This window comes from Sinocyclocheilus anshuiensis, unplaced genomic scaffold (assembly GCF_001515605.1).
Source record: "Sinocyclocheilus anshuiensis isolate Anshui unplaced genomic scaffold, SAMN03320099.WGS_v1.1 scaffold3256, whole genome shotgun sequence".
In the NCBI taxonomy this organism is placed as follows: Eukaryota; Metazoa; Chordata; class Actinopteri; order Cypriniformes; family Cyprinidae; genus Sinocyclocheilus; species Sinocyclocheilus anshuiensis.
Genome location: NW_015552819.1, coordinates 125,686 through 141,001, shown reverse-complemented (window position 1 = coordinate 141,001; position 15,316 = coordinate 125,686). Strand labels below are relative to the sequence as shown.

The window sequence follows — 15,316 nt, the reverse complement described above, 5'->3', positions numbered from 1 at the left end:
CAAGCACGACTGGAGCAGGATGTTTCTCAGTGGTAAGTGTCAAGTGTTAACAAGTTTGTGGTAATTATAAGATCTTACATAAAGATAAGAAAACAAACTTACTCTCACAGCGTAGGATACAGCGTCTTCTCAACATGATGTTAACCACACGGAAATTTTACTGTTTGTGGGCGGGCAAGTTGGCGACGTAGAATGTGGGCAGAAATTATGCAAATGTGTTACTTTGTGACGTAGAGCTGTAACAGAATAAGATTCGAATTCCTGACGACTCGTTTAGGAGATTGTGAGCCGACTCTTTTTTTTTTGATAGACAATAACTTTATTTATCGTGCACTGTCGGCTTCACAACTTTGCAGATAGTTTATGTTCACATACAGCTACATGACACACTGCATGAAAGGTAATATTCGAAAAGGCATAATAGGGGCACTTTAATCTTTTAGACTGATAGAATAAAACTGAATACAACTGTGGCTGTCACAAGCTGTAAAATTCGGCTTTACTGGGGTGTGTAACATAAACAAAACACCATTGGCTATTTTTTTTTAAAAGATGAGCCGCTTGATGTCTCCCACCTCAATCCTGTTTCAGTGGAAATTACGTCAACACATTCAATTACTCTGTGCATTTTAAAACACTTCTGTGGGACTTTAAGAACCCATATTGCTAGATAACCAGTAAAGACCAATCCCATAGCGCCTTACCAACCTGCTGGCTAAAGCAAACTTTACACACCCTTAAAGTGCTCTTCTAGTTTCAGATGGATGCTAGTGTGAATTATTCTCACATCTGACAGCAGGATCTGACACTGACAGCATTTCATCTGAAATCCAATGACATCCAGTTGTTTGATGTGCATGTTCATTGAAAGATGCTAGAACTCTTCGCAAAAGAGAGAAGTCTCACTCTCCCAGTCTCACTCACAATTTTGGCTTGGGACAGTGTATAAAACAGCTGCTGTCTTTGAAATGGTTCTCTCTATCATACTTTTACATGTGCACTCTCTCCCTCTCATACACACAGATGTTCACCCTGACATCATATCCAGCACTCTAACACCTGCTCAACCATAATCACTACCATGCTACCACAACTCAAAAATCTCTCACAGCTCAGCTGACCACAGGCTTGTCTGTTTTTTCTTGCAAGGCCAATTTCTGACCATAGGTGACCTCTGCCATATGAATACTCAGAGCTATACTGACTATCGACTAGGGGTGGGAATCTTGAGCCACTTCACGATCTGATCCGATTACGATTCTGGGAGTCACAATCTGATTCCAAAACGATTCTTGATCTACATTTTTTCCTAATGCTTCTGCTGTGCAAATACATCTTTACAACTTTACATTTTAACCAGAATTGGAGTTTCTTTGCTTTTTGTTTATAGTTGGAATCTCTGTATGACATTAGTGACATCTTAAAAGTAATGAAAGAAATCATCATTTTATTTTTATTAATAAAGTTATATTCAGGATGAACAAGCTCTGAATGAAACATGTAAACGCCAGATTACAAAGAACAATTATGAACAGTTCTCATTCCACAACAGAGTATGACAATTTTTCAGTTGGTTAGTCGTGTTCCCGAAATATTTGAATTTGGTGCCACAAACTTTGCACACAGTATGGCTCTTATCAACGACACCTTTGTCTTCACAAAATCCAAAGTGTTGCCACACAGTCTATTTTAAATTTGATGGCGCAGGTCTTAGTTTGTCCATCGTTGTCCAAATGAAGCGAATTCGGCAACATACGTACGTGCGTCTGTCAATGCTTATTATTTTTCTGTTTCTTGCTTGTGCCCGCACAGGCCCGCACCATCGCGATCTAATTTGAATGCAGAATCGATTCTGAACTTTTGAGAATCAATTCAGAATCGTTAAAGAAAGAATCGCGATGCATCGATGAATCGATTTTTTTCTCCCACCCCTACTATCGACTACACGTAATATTCATATAAAAATACAGTGCAGAAAACATTAGAAACACTGGAAGAATGATGCCACAGAACAATCAACAAGCAAGAATATGTTAAAGGCTTGCTGCTGCTAAGACATACAGTACATAGACATGCTGTAACGAGCATATAAAACACTGCTGCTGCAACTGCACAAATAGACATACATATACATGTATCCCCTGTAAGCAGATCAAGCCGAGTGTTGATATACACTCTCAGAAAAAAAGGTACAAAAGCTGTTACTTGGGTGGTACCTCTTCAAATGGTATACTGTCATACTTTATTTACCCCTAAAAGATGCATATTATACCTTAAAGGTACATATTAGTACCTTTTGAAAGGGCACTGCCCCAGCAACAGGTTTGACATCTTTTTTTTCTGAGAGTGTATGGAGGAGGAGCATAACATAGAAAAGCTCTGGTTTTCTTTTCTTTCCCTTTCTTTTTTTTCTTGTTAATAAATCTGTCATCAGTTATCACAGATCTGGTTTTTACTTTGTCATTATTCACTCACACCTTTTGCACATTTAACTCTACACACCTGAAGTTACACTGTTTACAGTTTGATTATGGATGCAACAATACTCTTTACCTCAAATGACCATATTTATAGCACAAAGACTAACTATTTTTCAAAATAAACAGCGACTGATTTGAGGGAGAACTCATTCTTGCTGATTCATTCAAGTGATCAAGTAAGTGCTATATTTAACTTTATACTTCATCTGCCACTGTCAGACCTGGGATTCTGTAGGTAAACTGATAAATTAATAAATGATTCCAGAAACAGCCTTATTGTATATGCATTTGTAGGCATTTCCCTTTCAGATGCAAAATTTATGGGAGGAAAGTATTTAAATAAATCATGCAATGTGAATTATTAAGATTTGCAGTAGTCAGTTTACTGGTATTTACGTCATTATTTAATGCCTAAAAAGCTCTGTCCTTTTCCTAGGGTATAAAGCACATAATAGTATAACATTAAAGACAGGATATAGTACAGATTTTATTGAAATTTAATATATGTTTCAAGGTGTAAACCAATTAATGCTTTATAAATAAAGATGTAAGACTGACAGTCGGTGAAGGCCATTCAGCTTCTCAATAAAGAGTACAACGATACCACCAAAATTAACACCATTGTAAACTCTTTCATATATCTGTAGTGATGAAACACTTGCATTCCTGTCAAGATTAAAAGTAGCAGCTAGTTTACATTTATTGACGCGATTTACATGCATTTAAAGCCTAATAATTGGTGCTTTTCAATCAGAAAATAATTAGCTGAAAATGAACCGGCACTGATCTCATCCAAATTTTTGGTAATGCAAGACAAATAAAGATGATTTTAGAGATGAAAGCATTATGTTTTCTGATGTTTTGTTGTAAATGAATCACATATTGCTAAACTGTGCATAATGTAAACCACTGGGGGACCACAGACAATTGTCATTAGCCTACATGTATTGCATTAAAAGAAAGTCAGTAAATACAAAGATTTTTAATATAATGTATTCTACAAACTATAATTTTAGTATTTTTGTGCATTTAATAGTATTTTTGTAGATTTATGATGTAGCCATGTGAACTTAGCATCTCATTCTAGCATTTAATGCTGAGCAGGACTCTAGCCTTGAAGCCTCAGAAGGACTGGACTAGGAAGGATGCATTCTCACTAGGATGCAGCCTTCCATTTGAGAAACACCAAATGTTAAAAGCACAATGTTTCCACCTTTAACTTCTGATGTTTTTATTAACCTTTTCCATCTTCTTCTTTGAGTAGTTCTTACAAAAATGCCCAATTTTGAGTGTTGCCACCTAGAGGACCCACCAAACAGCGCAGTCAATTTCAGGTACAAGCACAGAAGCAAGTTCAGACACGCAAATGTGCATGAGCCTACAAAATTTGTACTGCAAACAAATAGTTCTAGCATACTCAGCTGATGGCTAAATTCACTTCATATGCACTGTGTAGGTGACAAGTTGTCAGCTGAAAAATTCTTTCAGCTTCAGTCGTGCCACACAAACAGTGCTACTCTATAAGGATGCAACTCACACGAGCAGGAAAAGACACACATTTGACACTCACACCACTCATTCAAATTAGTGGAGAAGGCCTTGCCAGAAATATTAATGATAACATCATTAATAAATAAATGCATAAACTCTAAATAAGAATTTGACAAGCCAAAATGTATTCACCAAATACGCAAAAAAAAAAAAAAGTTGGTTATAAGTGGATTTCTATTTCCACATTCCCATGAGGATGTATGAGGCCAAATACTGTCCACAACCTACAACCATATGAGACCAAAAGAAAATTGTCTAATAAATTAGAAGTTTAAAATTGTAAACCTGAAAATGAATAGTTTTCAATCTTGAATTGTCTTTAATGAGTCTTTCTGATTGTATACTTTCTGAAATGTAGCCTACTTCCTGAAGCTACACATTTGAACCGCGCCACATGGACCATTTATCCTCTCGGCTCAGAGTTCAAACAGCAGCGCACCGCGAGATCACTGGAGCAGATGCGTTAAACAGCGCTGTGAGATCCAGTGTGATGCGCTTGAATTCAGCTAACACATATGACTCTGTGATTTAAACTAGTTTAAAGCTGGATGAAACAGCACTGAAAACAGGAGAAACACTGCACAACGATACAGTCAGAAGGCTTTTCAATCTACAAATCGCCATAATTTACCATAGATTTGTAGTAACACTAACTGCACCATGGTGTTGTGGCAGAAATGTGGGATTTTCATATCAAATTTGATTATATTATTAATGTAGACATGTATTAAATGTATTAAAGGAGTAATGGAATATAATTACAGTATTTTTTTAGTGATTAAGCTATAGTGTTTTGCATTTATACTAAATGCATTTAGACTACTCTTTTTCTTACATACCTACAAACCATTTTTACCATGGTATTGAGGTTTTAATTGTGGTAATCATGATCTAAATGCATGCTACTATGAGGTTTTTACAATTTTTACAGATGTTACTGTTTGTGATAATGAACATAAATGTACATCTGCATCCTAACTCAAGCTACTTCTACTATCAACTCAAACTACTTTCAAATGTGCATTTCCAAGAGACTGAAGATACACGTCATCAAAGTCAGGCAACAGAAATCTGTTTCATGATTTGATACAATATCAATGCAGAAACTAAGAAATATTTTTTTTTATTAAGATATATAAATGAACTTTTCCACGACATTCTAATTTATTGAGATGCACCTGTATCTTGTTAAGGAAAAATGACTGGCAAAGTATAAACAATTCAAAAGCGTAGTGTTTGTCATGTTCTCACTATAAAGAGTTTAAAACCACAATTAACAATCTGGTTTCTACAGTACAACTTTCACAACTTTCATATCGACTGATATGAAAAATTTTATCGTGATCTTTTTTTTTGGCCATATCGCCCAGCCCTATAAGATATTAAGACTTGTTTTATTAGGCTTTTTATTTGTTGTTTAATGCATTCATACTTAATACAGCTGAAAACAAATCTGCCTGTATGTAAAGCAAAATACACTTGCAATAAAGATCCTTCTTTACAATTCTTTCCAAATAACTAAATTGATCTTGTTTCAATTATGGATTTTTAGATATTGTATTGAGAAAATTAGACAAACATGCTCAACAACAGAAATTTTGCAGTACATGACCATCATCAAATCAAGTTAGAGTTAAATTATTCAGACATTAACAAAATGTAGTGCCTTAACTATCATCTCTGACTATGTTAAGGTAAATAAACAGTGTTTAGGGTACGTTGTAAAGTTTTCCATGTTTACTTGCAATTTTGCCAAGATCTAATAATTATTCTTAAGAATGATGACAATATGAAACACACAACATAATTGTTGAAATAATGTGAGAAATATTGCACATCAAAGTAAAGTTTGTGCCAGGGTTTCACTTTAAGAATAAACGAAGACTGAAATCGAATTTAGGTGTTTGAAAACACAGTGCAAACGGAAATATAAAGGACAATCTATGTTATTATATATGAAGCATAGCCCCAAAAAACAAAGAAAACAAAACAACAACAAAAAAAGTTAAAACTGAATATACAATTTTATACAATAGACAGTACAAATATAAAATATAAAATTTTCCAGCCTAGGGTGAAGTGAATTCATATAAATATTTTGTTGACAATGTCATTTAATGGAAAACTATGAGAACGGCGCACCAGATTTTTAACAGCCTCTCGTATTTTGGCACCACCAACAGATGCCGAATGGTGCCGTCAAATACAGAACACTCACAGATATGTATTTAAATTTAAAAGACATGGGGCTTCTCATTTAGTGTGTGACCCTCTTTATGCTTTGTTTTGTTAATGTTAGAGGCTCCTGGTTGAAGGACCTAATTTATTAATTATAACCCACCAAATTGAGTTATGTTTTACCTTCTGTGGTTGATTTTCACCCGCATTTGGCGGGTTGACAGGTTTTCATTTCAAATCCTGATTGTATTCAGAAAGATTGATTGATAAATACGTTTTCATCTGTTATTGGACATTTGCTTGTTCATTTAAACTGTAGCTTTATTTTATTTATCTCACTTAATACAACAACAAACAGTAACTTGCTTTACATTATTCCTAAAATATGTTGGCCAGTGCACACACACACACTTCCCTTTATATGACTGCCACAACCAGAGCTATTTGCTATCCATGACTATTCCGGAGCATCTGCATACAACTTTCAGAGAATAGCTTCCTGTATGCCAGGAAGTGTTACAGAAACAAGGGGCAGGGTAAACGAAAGCAAAACAGGGTCATCTTTCATTCAGTAGCAGGGCTTCACAGACTGCAACTAAATGGTCCATTTTGCTAAGTTTTGTTTTGGCTAAATTTTGTTAGCGGTCACATTGGTGCCTTTATAAAGTTGGTCAACTGTATGATTAGACTATGTGCTTTCATTTCTTTTGCATATGAAAAAAAAAAGTCAAACACCCGTGAGAGCAGAGCCCAAAGCTCGTGGCCAGTGGTGTTCGGACTGGAGTTTGAACATCTGCTTAATGATATAAACGGGAATCACCTACGAGCTCTCCCGCGAGCCATCAGCGCAGGGTAAAGATTTTACTCTATCGCTTAATTTGTTCTAAGCAGCAGCACAGCGCAGGAGAAAGATTTTACTCTATCGCTTTGTTCTAAGCAACGGGGGTGTCCCGGGGCTCGAAATTCGTAGGGTAGGAGGGGGTAGTGACGCTGGGTGTAACTAAAAAGGTGCCATTGTCCAGTAAGGTCCGGTTGGGGAGTTACGGTACGATCTCATATCGCATAATCCTATTAACTGTTTATCTCCTGAACTGCATATTTCTTTACCAAGCTATTTAGCGCCAATCCCGCCGTGCAGTCAATTTCACTGGTTAAGGTTAGGGTCAGGTGTGGGGTAGGTTCTGGCTTCAGCCAATTGTTGGCATAAGTGTAGGAATAGTGTAGGAAACATAGTGTAGCATAGTGTAGCATAGTGTAGGAAATCAACACTTTAATTGACAACCAATAAAATCTTTAGAATCAGCTGTGGGGCGGAGTTTGCACTGAAGTGGATTGGGGGAAAAAGTGTGCATGCGTGTCATGTGCCTGTCTGTCAATGGGAGGAAGCCACGCCCTATTTTGGAGCTCCCACCCCGTTTTGGAGTTCCCGCCCCCATTTGGAGATCTCCAGGCTGCAGTTATACCCTTCTCGTTTATTCAGCTGCAGCGATAGGCATTTTCTGGGTTTCTTCTGCGAGGCGTATTTGGAGTTTCAGCGCGAGAGCGCCCTCTGGCCTTTGGATGGAGATTTACTGCTGATCACAGAACCATGCTTCACTGAAAGATACGCATGATAATCGCAGCTTCTGTCGAATCGCGATCTCGATTCCATTTTGATTCATCGTGCAGCCCTACAAACACTCCAAAAGTGAAATGAAACCGCTATCCATGAGAACTGTTCAGAGTAGGTGCATTTATTCTCAGAGCGATCTCGACTACACGGCATAATTTATAAACAGTGCTGTGGGGTGCAGTGAGAAGAGCTTTAAATTCAGCACAGAAAATCTAACACATTTTGACAAATTTTGTCTCTGTGATTGAAGCTAATTTAAAACCAGATGAAACAGCCTCAACATTCTCAACAGCAATGAACACAAGAAAACCGGTGAAATCATATTGTCATATACAAACAAGTTTTCAATCCACAAATCACTATCCTTGCAAACATTTACCATGGATTTACTGTAGTAAACTGTGTTTACCATGGCATTTTGGCAGGAATGTGGTATACCTATACTGTTATTAATATAATCATATATGTTGTACTAAATATTAGGGGAATAAGGGAGTATAATTTATTTTTTATTATTACACAACAGTTTATTTTTCAATAACATTTGTCCTTCATAACAAATTCCAGTTTTATGGAGACCAAATAGAAAACAATTACATTTCACCATGGTAGTAAGGAGGCATCCAAGCTTTTACCTGTAGTTATCATGGTCTACAACCTGTTAAAAGTATGAATACTGTGGAAGAATTATAATGAAAAAAAATAAATAAATCAAAGGGCAAACCCAAGGTGTCAAATGTGCATTTAAATAAGTTCAAATATGTAATATTATTGGTATCTTTAATTTGTGTCCTTTAATATTAGTCTCCCCATCCCCACGAGTGCAAATAAAGCGCTGATGCCACGAACTGTAAAACTTGTTGACACCGCTCTCATATGTAAGTCTGGAGCCCTGCAGTAAAGAAAGCCATACATACAAGTAGCTTCATATAAAGATTTAAGAAGCGATGCTTTCGTGCAAAACACAAACGTCTGCCTGGACATTAAGATCGACAAAATATGAATACAGCTATTTACAGCCTAAAAAATCCAAAGTGTTCCTCACAATATATGTGATTTTGTTTGTAACATCCTCAAAATACACACAAAAACTACCACACACACAAACACACCAGAAGACCAACAAAAGCTTGAGTTGGCCACTGTGAAAAATGTTTTTAAACAGAGCTTACAACCACTAGACTGTCTGCAAAATGTTTATTTCTTTAATGTGACAGGCTCCTTACTTTATCTACCCCCTGCCTGTTATGGCTGCCCCACTTGCTAGAAAGAACAGCAGCCTGCCATAAAACTTCAGTTTCAACACTTGGTTCACTCACTCATCAGTGCATCAGATGAACTTTTGCATGCTGGCCCAGAAACAGCTCCAGCCAAAGCTGCCTAATAAACTGTACTAACTGAGGCCCCAGAAGACTCTGAAAGACCCTCTAGTGGTTGATAGAAAAAAAGTAAGCTGAGGTTATAATGATTTTCCAAACATGTAAAATTGTTTGTAACTGACTGGAAACGAAACAAGAGTCTAAAGATTACAATGGAAAGCAGTCTGGCCCATAACTTTCTTACCTTGTTTTGTGTGATTCCACTAATCGTCTTCATGTTCTGCCCAGCCAGCACCATGGACTTACATTCCACACAGGAGCCAATTGTTAACTGCTTGCCATTGTCAATTACCAGGGTCTGGCTGACCCTTGGAGCATAGAGGAATACAGGCAAGCGGTCAACGCACACTGCTTTCAGTCCAAGAGGTCTCCTCTTCTCTTTCCTGCAGAAGAAGCAGATGAAAGTGTTGCAGCTATACTGACGTGCCCAGGGGCTGCTGGACGGGCCTGATTCTGAGCCCTGACTCTCATGTTGGGTCCACTGGCCCAGCAGGTCATGGTAGCACAGTGCACAAGCAGACACAAGGCCAGTGGCATCAGCAGGGCAGGCACGGGGAGCGGGAGGGTGGACAGTTAGAAAGGGAAAAAAGGGTGCTCGCTCCCCACAACGCCCTGGAGGGTTAACATGAAGCTGATACTCGGTTCCTCCAGACAGCTCCTCCCCACACAAGTAACAGATGGAGGTGTGGCTTGCGGTTGTTGTGGCAGTCTGAGAAGGGGTCGACAGGGGTCCTCTGGGGGGGGATACCAAGACTCCTCCCATTCCCATGGCCAGGTGGTATCTCTCAAGGAACGTGGTGATGGAAGTAATGAGCTCCTCGCTTAGACAGAGGCAGTACTCTGCCCAGATCCCTTCCAAGATGCTGTGACATGAGACACAGCAGTATACCCTTCCATTCCGCATACTCTGTGCATTTGGAGGGCATGGTAGCAGATTTATGAATGGAAAATACATTGCACTGCGGGCTTTACTTGCACCAGCATGGGTGTATGCCATCCTGACCTCTCGACCGCAGTCCTGTCCACATAGGTAGCAGGCCTCCCTGCGATTCTGTGGCATGGAGGGGAGTGAATGGATTTTTGGTGGTCCATCCCCACATTCATTCATGGCAGGTGGAGAAAGAGGGGTTGCAGCACCCGTTCTGAGGGGCACCACATAGAGTCGCTGGAGAACAGGAACATCTGCAAGCTCGAACCCTTGCCACTGCTGCATGAGGGAGGAGTGGCAAGTTGTGCATACCAGAGAGTATCCACCCAGGCTAAGAGGCACCGCACCAGGTGGAGGGCTATGGAGCCACAGAAAAGGGAAGAATGGTTCACTGGCTCTCTCCTGCTTTTGTACAAACACCCTGAAGCGGCCTCCTGCTGAAAGCCTGCTTCCACAAATATAACAGGCACATTCATCAGCAGAAAAACTGGAGTGACATTTGGGTGCTTGACTCCTCTCTACATCTAAGTGAGCTGATGCTGCGCGCTCTCTCTCGTCATCGCTGGTGATGTTGATATCGCTGCTGTCAGGCCCGTCCGAGTCACCGGTGGACGCATGTATCCACTGCTTGTCACACGTAATGATGCCGTTATCCTGCAGAGGTGCGCGAATAGAGAGACTGTCATAATGCTGGAGAGTCATGGACACGGATGACTGAGATGTGTGATTGATGATCTTAGTCGCGCGCCGTTCTGATTTCGGTACGTCCTGACGTGTGTAAACTCTGGTCGGATATCGCACTGACTCAGGACTGCTCTTAACACTCATTGTGATCTTTCTACTGCCTTCTCTTGATGCTTTATTAGACGCACGGAAACCTGTGGCATTATGGCTATTCATTACACACGCTGACAAGTCAAAGTCCTGCTCGGACAGGTCATTATCAGAGAATGAGGAAATGTCCGACTCATTGGCGTCGTAATTGCTAACGCTCATTCTTCGCTCCAAATCGTATGTAATGTTCCGTAAATCGCACTGGTAGGGTCTCTTGAGCCAGTACATGCGCTTCTCGATTGGCGTCCTGTTGCGCTCGAATGAGTTCCACTGTTCGCGCAGGAAGCAGTGGCACACAGCGCACACCAGAGCGTCCCCATCCGGACCGATCTCCGGCGCGCCAGGAGCCGGGTCCTGGCCTTGCAGGAAAGGGAAAAACGGGCCATTCTTTTCTCGTTGGTATTTTACCTGTAAGCTCAGCTCTTTCCCCGGGGTTACCCCGCTCCCACAAATGAAGCAGTGGATGAAGAAGATCCCGTTGCGCTCGGGTCTGCACACGCTGCCGGACAGAGCGCTCTCTTCCCCGGGAAAAGCCGAAGCCATTCGCTGTTGCGCCTTGGAGATCGGCGTGAGCTCCGGATCGTTCATAGCTCCATACGTAATAGCTTCAGAATCACAAACAGCGTGATTTCAAACCCAGTAACATTTTTTGTGCTTTTTCTCACAAATGTAGCGCCATCGATCCCGCGGAAAAACTCCACAAACTTACTCGCTCCGGCGATTTTAGATTGGTGTCTGTGTAACAATCTAGAAAAGCACACTGAGCAGCCGATTGGAGTCACATCCTCATAGGCGGCGGTGTAATCCGTGTGCTGTTAGAGAGTAGAAAGCCTTATTGAAGTTGCTTGGCGAAGTTTCCTCACACTGTGGCTGTGAGACCACTGAACACAGCGCCATCTCTCTCTCTCTCTCTCTCTCTCTCTCTCACTCACTCACTCACACACACACGTACATTTCACTATTAGTCAGGACATCTCATAGACTTCCATTATTTGTTGTCAGGTTTAGGATATTTTATATTGCCTAACCCAACCACTACTCCTAAACATAATCCTCACAGAAACATGTGGAAAACACTAGATTTAAATAGCAATGTCCTTTTAAGGTCAGTCTCACTAGTCGGTGTTCAGGTTTCAATATTAGTGAGGACATTTTTGGACCTCACAAGTATAGTCAAACCTGCACACACCCACAACACACACACATACACACATAGAGATGTTTGCTTGCCAATATTAGACATCTTATAGACTTCCATTGTTTTTATATTATATGTCTATTTCCTCTCACCCTTACTCCCACCACAGAAATATGTGCAAAACTCTAGATATATAAACATGATTTGGCCAATTTCTAGGCCTAAGCCTTTTTGGCTGGTGAGGTCTGACTCATTAGTTGGTGAACAACAGGTTTCACTATTTTAGTGAGGGCATTTTTGATTAGTAAGGACATTTTGGACCTCACAAATAGTCAAGCCTGTACACAAACACAGATGTTACATATCACTAAATTCAGTTATAAAATTTGTTTGCTTTTTGCTGCACTGCACGATAAATAGTTGTTTCATGAAATGCCTGTCTATGTTAAAAAAATATAATAAATTTTAAAAACCTAGACATGAAATTCCTATTTTGTTCCATTAATGATTGAAGACAAGGAGCACTCGTTCCCACAGTGCCTGGGTCGGAACAGTTGTAACACATCCCAGGCCTTTTTTATTTTTCTAAATAAGATATTAGGCCTTCCTTTAAGTGAAAGACAGACATATTTTATTGTCTGGATGTCCAGTTTAATTTGATTATTATTTTAATTGTTTTAAATAATTTTTTTTGTCATTTTTTATTTTATTTTATTCATTATTTTCACAGTGGTGGCAGCTATAGCATAAAAGTTAAAAGTTTCACCTATTCACAATTAAATACATACATAAATTGTTCAAACTTGCATAGGGGAAATACTCTGTATTACAACTGTACAATGTTACACATTTACTGTATGTGGTCTACCTACTCAATAGTCCAAATTAATTGCTTGAAAGTACCTATATCCAGAGTGCCCAATCCTTTTCCTGGAGATCTACCTAGAGAATTCAGTCCCAAACATGATCAAACAAACCTCCCTATAATGCTCCACAAGATCTTATTTAGCTGGTTTCTATTGAAGATCTGTTTGAGCTGAGCTCTGCAAAAAGACAGATCTCTAGGAACAGGACTGAGCAGCCCTGGCCTATATGAATCCTCTGACAACAATGCCATGTGCATAAAAAGTGCAATAAATGGAAAATAATATTACACTAAATATTACAGGATGCTTTACATGCCAATGAAACTCAAAACAAGAAGCAAATGTTCAAGCCATCCATATCACTCATTCTATATTTTCACCTTCCTTTGGTTTGCTCCATTTAAGCACACTCTCCCCAGAGCTGTCTTCATTCATAAGAAGATGATATAGCTCTGCATTTCTGAAGTATGTCAAACATATGAGTATGACAACACAGGTGAATAAATCAGTGCTAATTTATTGTGTATTCATATACAGCTTTGATGGCAAAACCAAGAAGAATGGAGGTGTTAACATAAATCATTAATTCAAGAAAAGTAACTCTTGAGTTTCAGTGACCTGAAGTTTAGTCAGGTAACACTCGATGGCGCTGATATGACATCACATACTGTACTACGTATATGGTGCAAACTGATTGCCCTATATATGTAGGTCATTCCTGGTATTCAGTGCCTTCTGGACATCATAACATTTAGAAAATCAATCACAGTTTTTTAAATTACTTGTGTATTCATTAAAAGGGAGATGTAAAGCATTTGATTTTGGTTTAGGTATTTATGAAACAAAATCAGAAAAGGAGGACCAAAAATGTCCACCCTGTTAGAGACAAATAAGCAGTTTGAAAGACTTATGATTCAAATATATGAGTATTGTGTTATTGTTATCTTATAAATCCCATATCTCTGACTTTCTCTTGAAAGCAGTTTTTTTTTTTTTTTGCAATGCATGAAACATGCTTTGTTGACTTTTTAAAGTAATACATTAATACTACTCCAATATTTTTCATTAACAAATAATTAGTAGGTTTTTGTTTGTTTGCCTGTTTGTTTGTTTTTGTTTTTTGCTGACAATCTCATCAAAATAAAAAAATAAAAAAATTTAAACAAAAAATCTCATACTTATCAGTGTGGACAAAGCAGTAGCAGGATGGTCAATTCCTGAAACCAAATATGAATTGGTGACTATTTTATGAATTTGAGATATCTGTATTTCCTGACTAGTTTTCCAAGCACTGTTCATGAAATCATGCAACGCTTTGTCTCTTATCTGGACTTTTTTTTTTGCCTTTATTATTAAGCATGTCTCATTTCAGAAAAGTAACCATTATAAAATTGACTGTTATAAATGACACACAGTATATAAATTAGGTGTGTGTAGAATTGTGGGCCCTAGTAGTAGTGGCCCTATTGCCTAACTTGGCTATACCACACGTTACAGCACAGTATGTGATAATCTGAAGTGTTCTCAGTGATATGGAAGGCAGATTAAAAGTAACAATACCAGAACACTTTTTGGTGCTACATAGAACCCTTTTTATAGGATTCCATAAAGAACCATGCTCTGCAAATGCTTTATAGGACCTTAATGGTGTTATAAATAACCTTTTTAATGATAGTTTATTTTATTAATATTAATATATTTATATAATTAATAATAGTATTATTACTATTATTTGTATATATTATTTATTAATATTGTTTTTTTTTATCTGCCTGGTCTTATAATATATTGTAGCCTCTATTAGGGTTTTACATAATAAAAACAACAACAATAACAACAACAGCATGTTGTGTCAATTTCGTTTTATTTATTTTAATGACGTGAAATTGTAGCAAAAATGACTGTGCCCAGTTATAACTGTAATAACTGTAACAATAGTTATTAGAAGAATACATTAATAAATAAATACTCAGTCTATATGAAACGATCTGTAATAACAGACAAAGCAATAGTGACCACGTAATAAAAACAGTTACTCACAAAATCTCATACTTATCAGTGTAGACAAAGCAGTAGCAGGATGGTCAATTCCTGAAACCAAATATGAATTGGTGACTATTTTATGAATTTGAGATATCTGTATTTCCTGACTAGTTTTCCAAGCACTGTTCATGAAATCATGCAACGCTTTGTCTCTTATCTGGACTTTTTTTTTTGCCTTTATTATTAAGCATGTCTCATTTCAGAAAAGTAACCATTATAAAATTGACTGTTATTCCCTCATGAAGTGTGAATTACTGGAATGTCTTCCTTACTTTGTAATGCAATGGTTATTTTATATATATATATA

The 15,316-nt window shown here is 38.3% G+C and overlaps 1 protein-coding gene across 1 annotated transcript; it reads right to left on the bottom strand.

The window, feature by feature from the left end:
* Positions 1 to 7,963: 7,963 nt before the first annotated feature.
* LOC107667971 (uncharacterized) lies at positions 7,964 to 11,778 on the bottom strand. The gene is made up of 2 exons (XM_016459705.1): positions 9,385 to 11,778; positions 7,964 to 8,011 (listed from the first exon to the last, which is right to left on the bottom strand). The coding sequence occupies exons 1-2, from the start codon at positions 11,548 to 11,550 to the stop codon at positions 7,964 to 7,966; spliced, it is 2,214 nt and encodes a 737-aa protein (XP_016315191.1). The 5' UTR covers positions 11,551 to 11,778.
* Between the last annotated feature and the right edge of the window lie 3,538 nt (positions 11,779 to 15,316).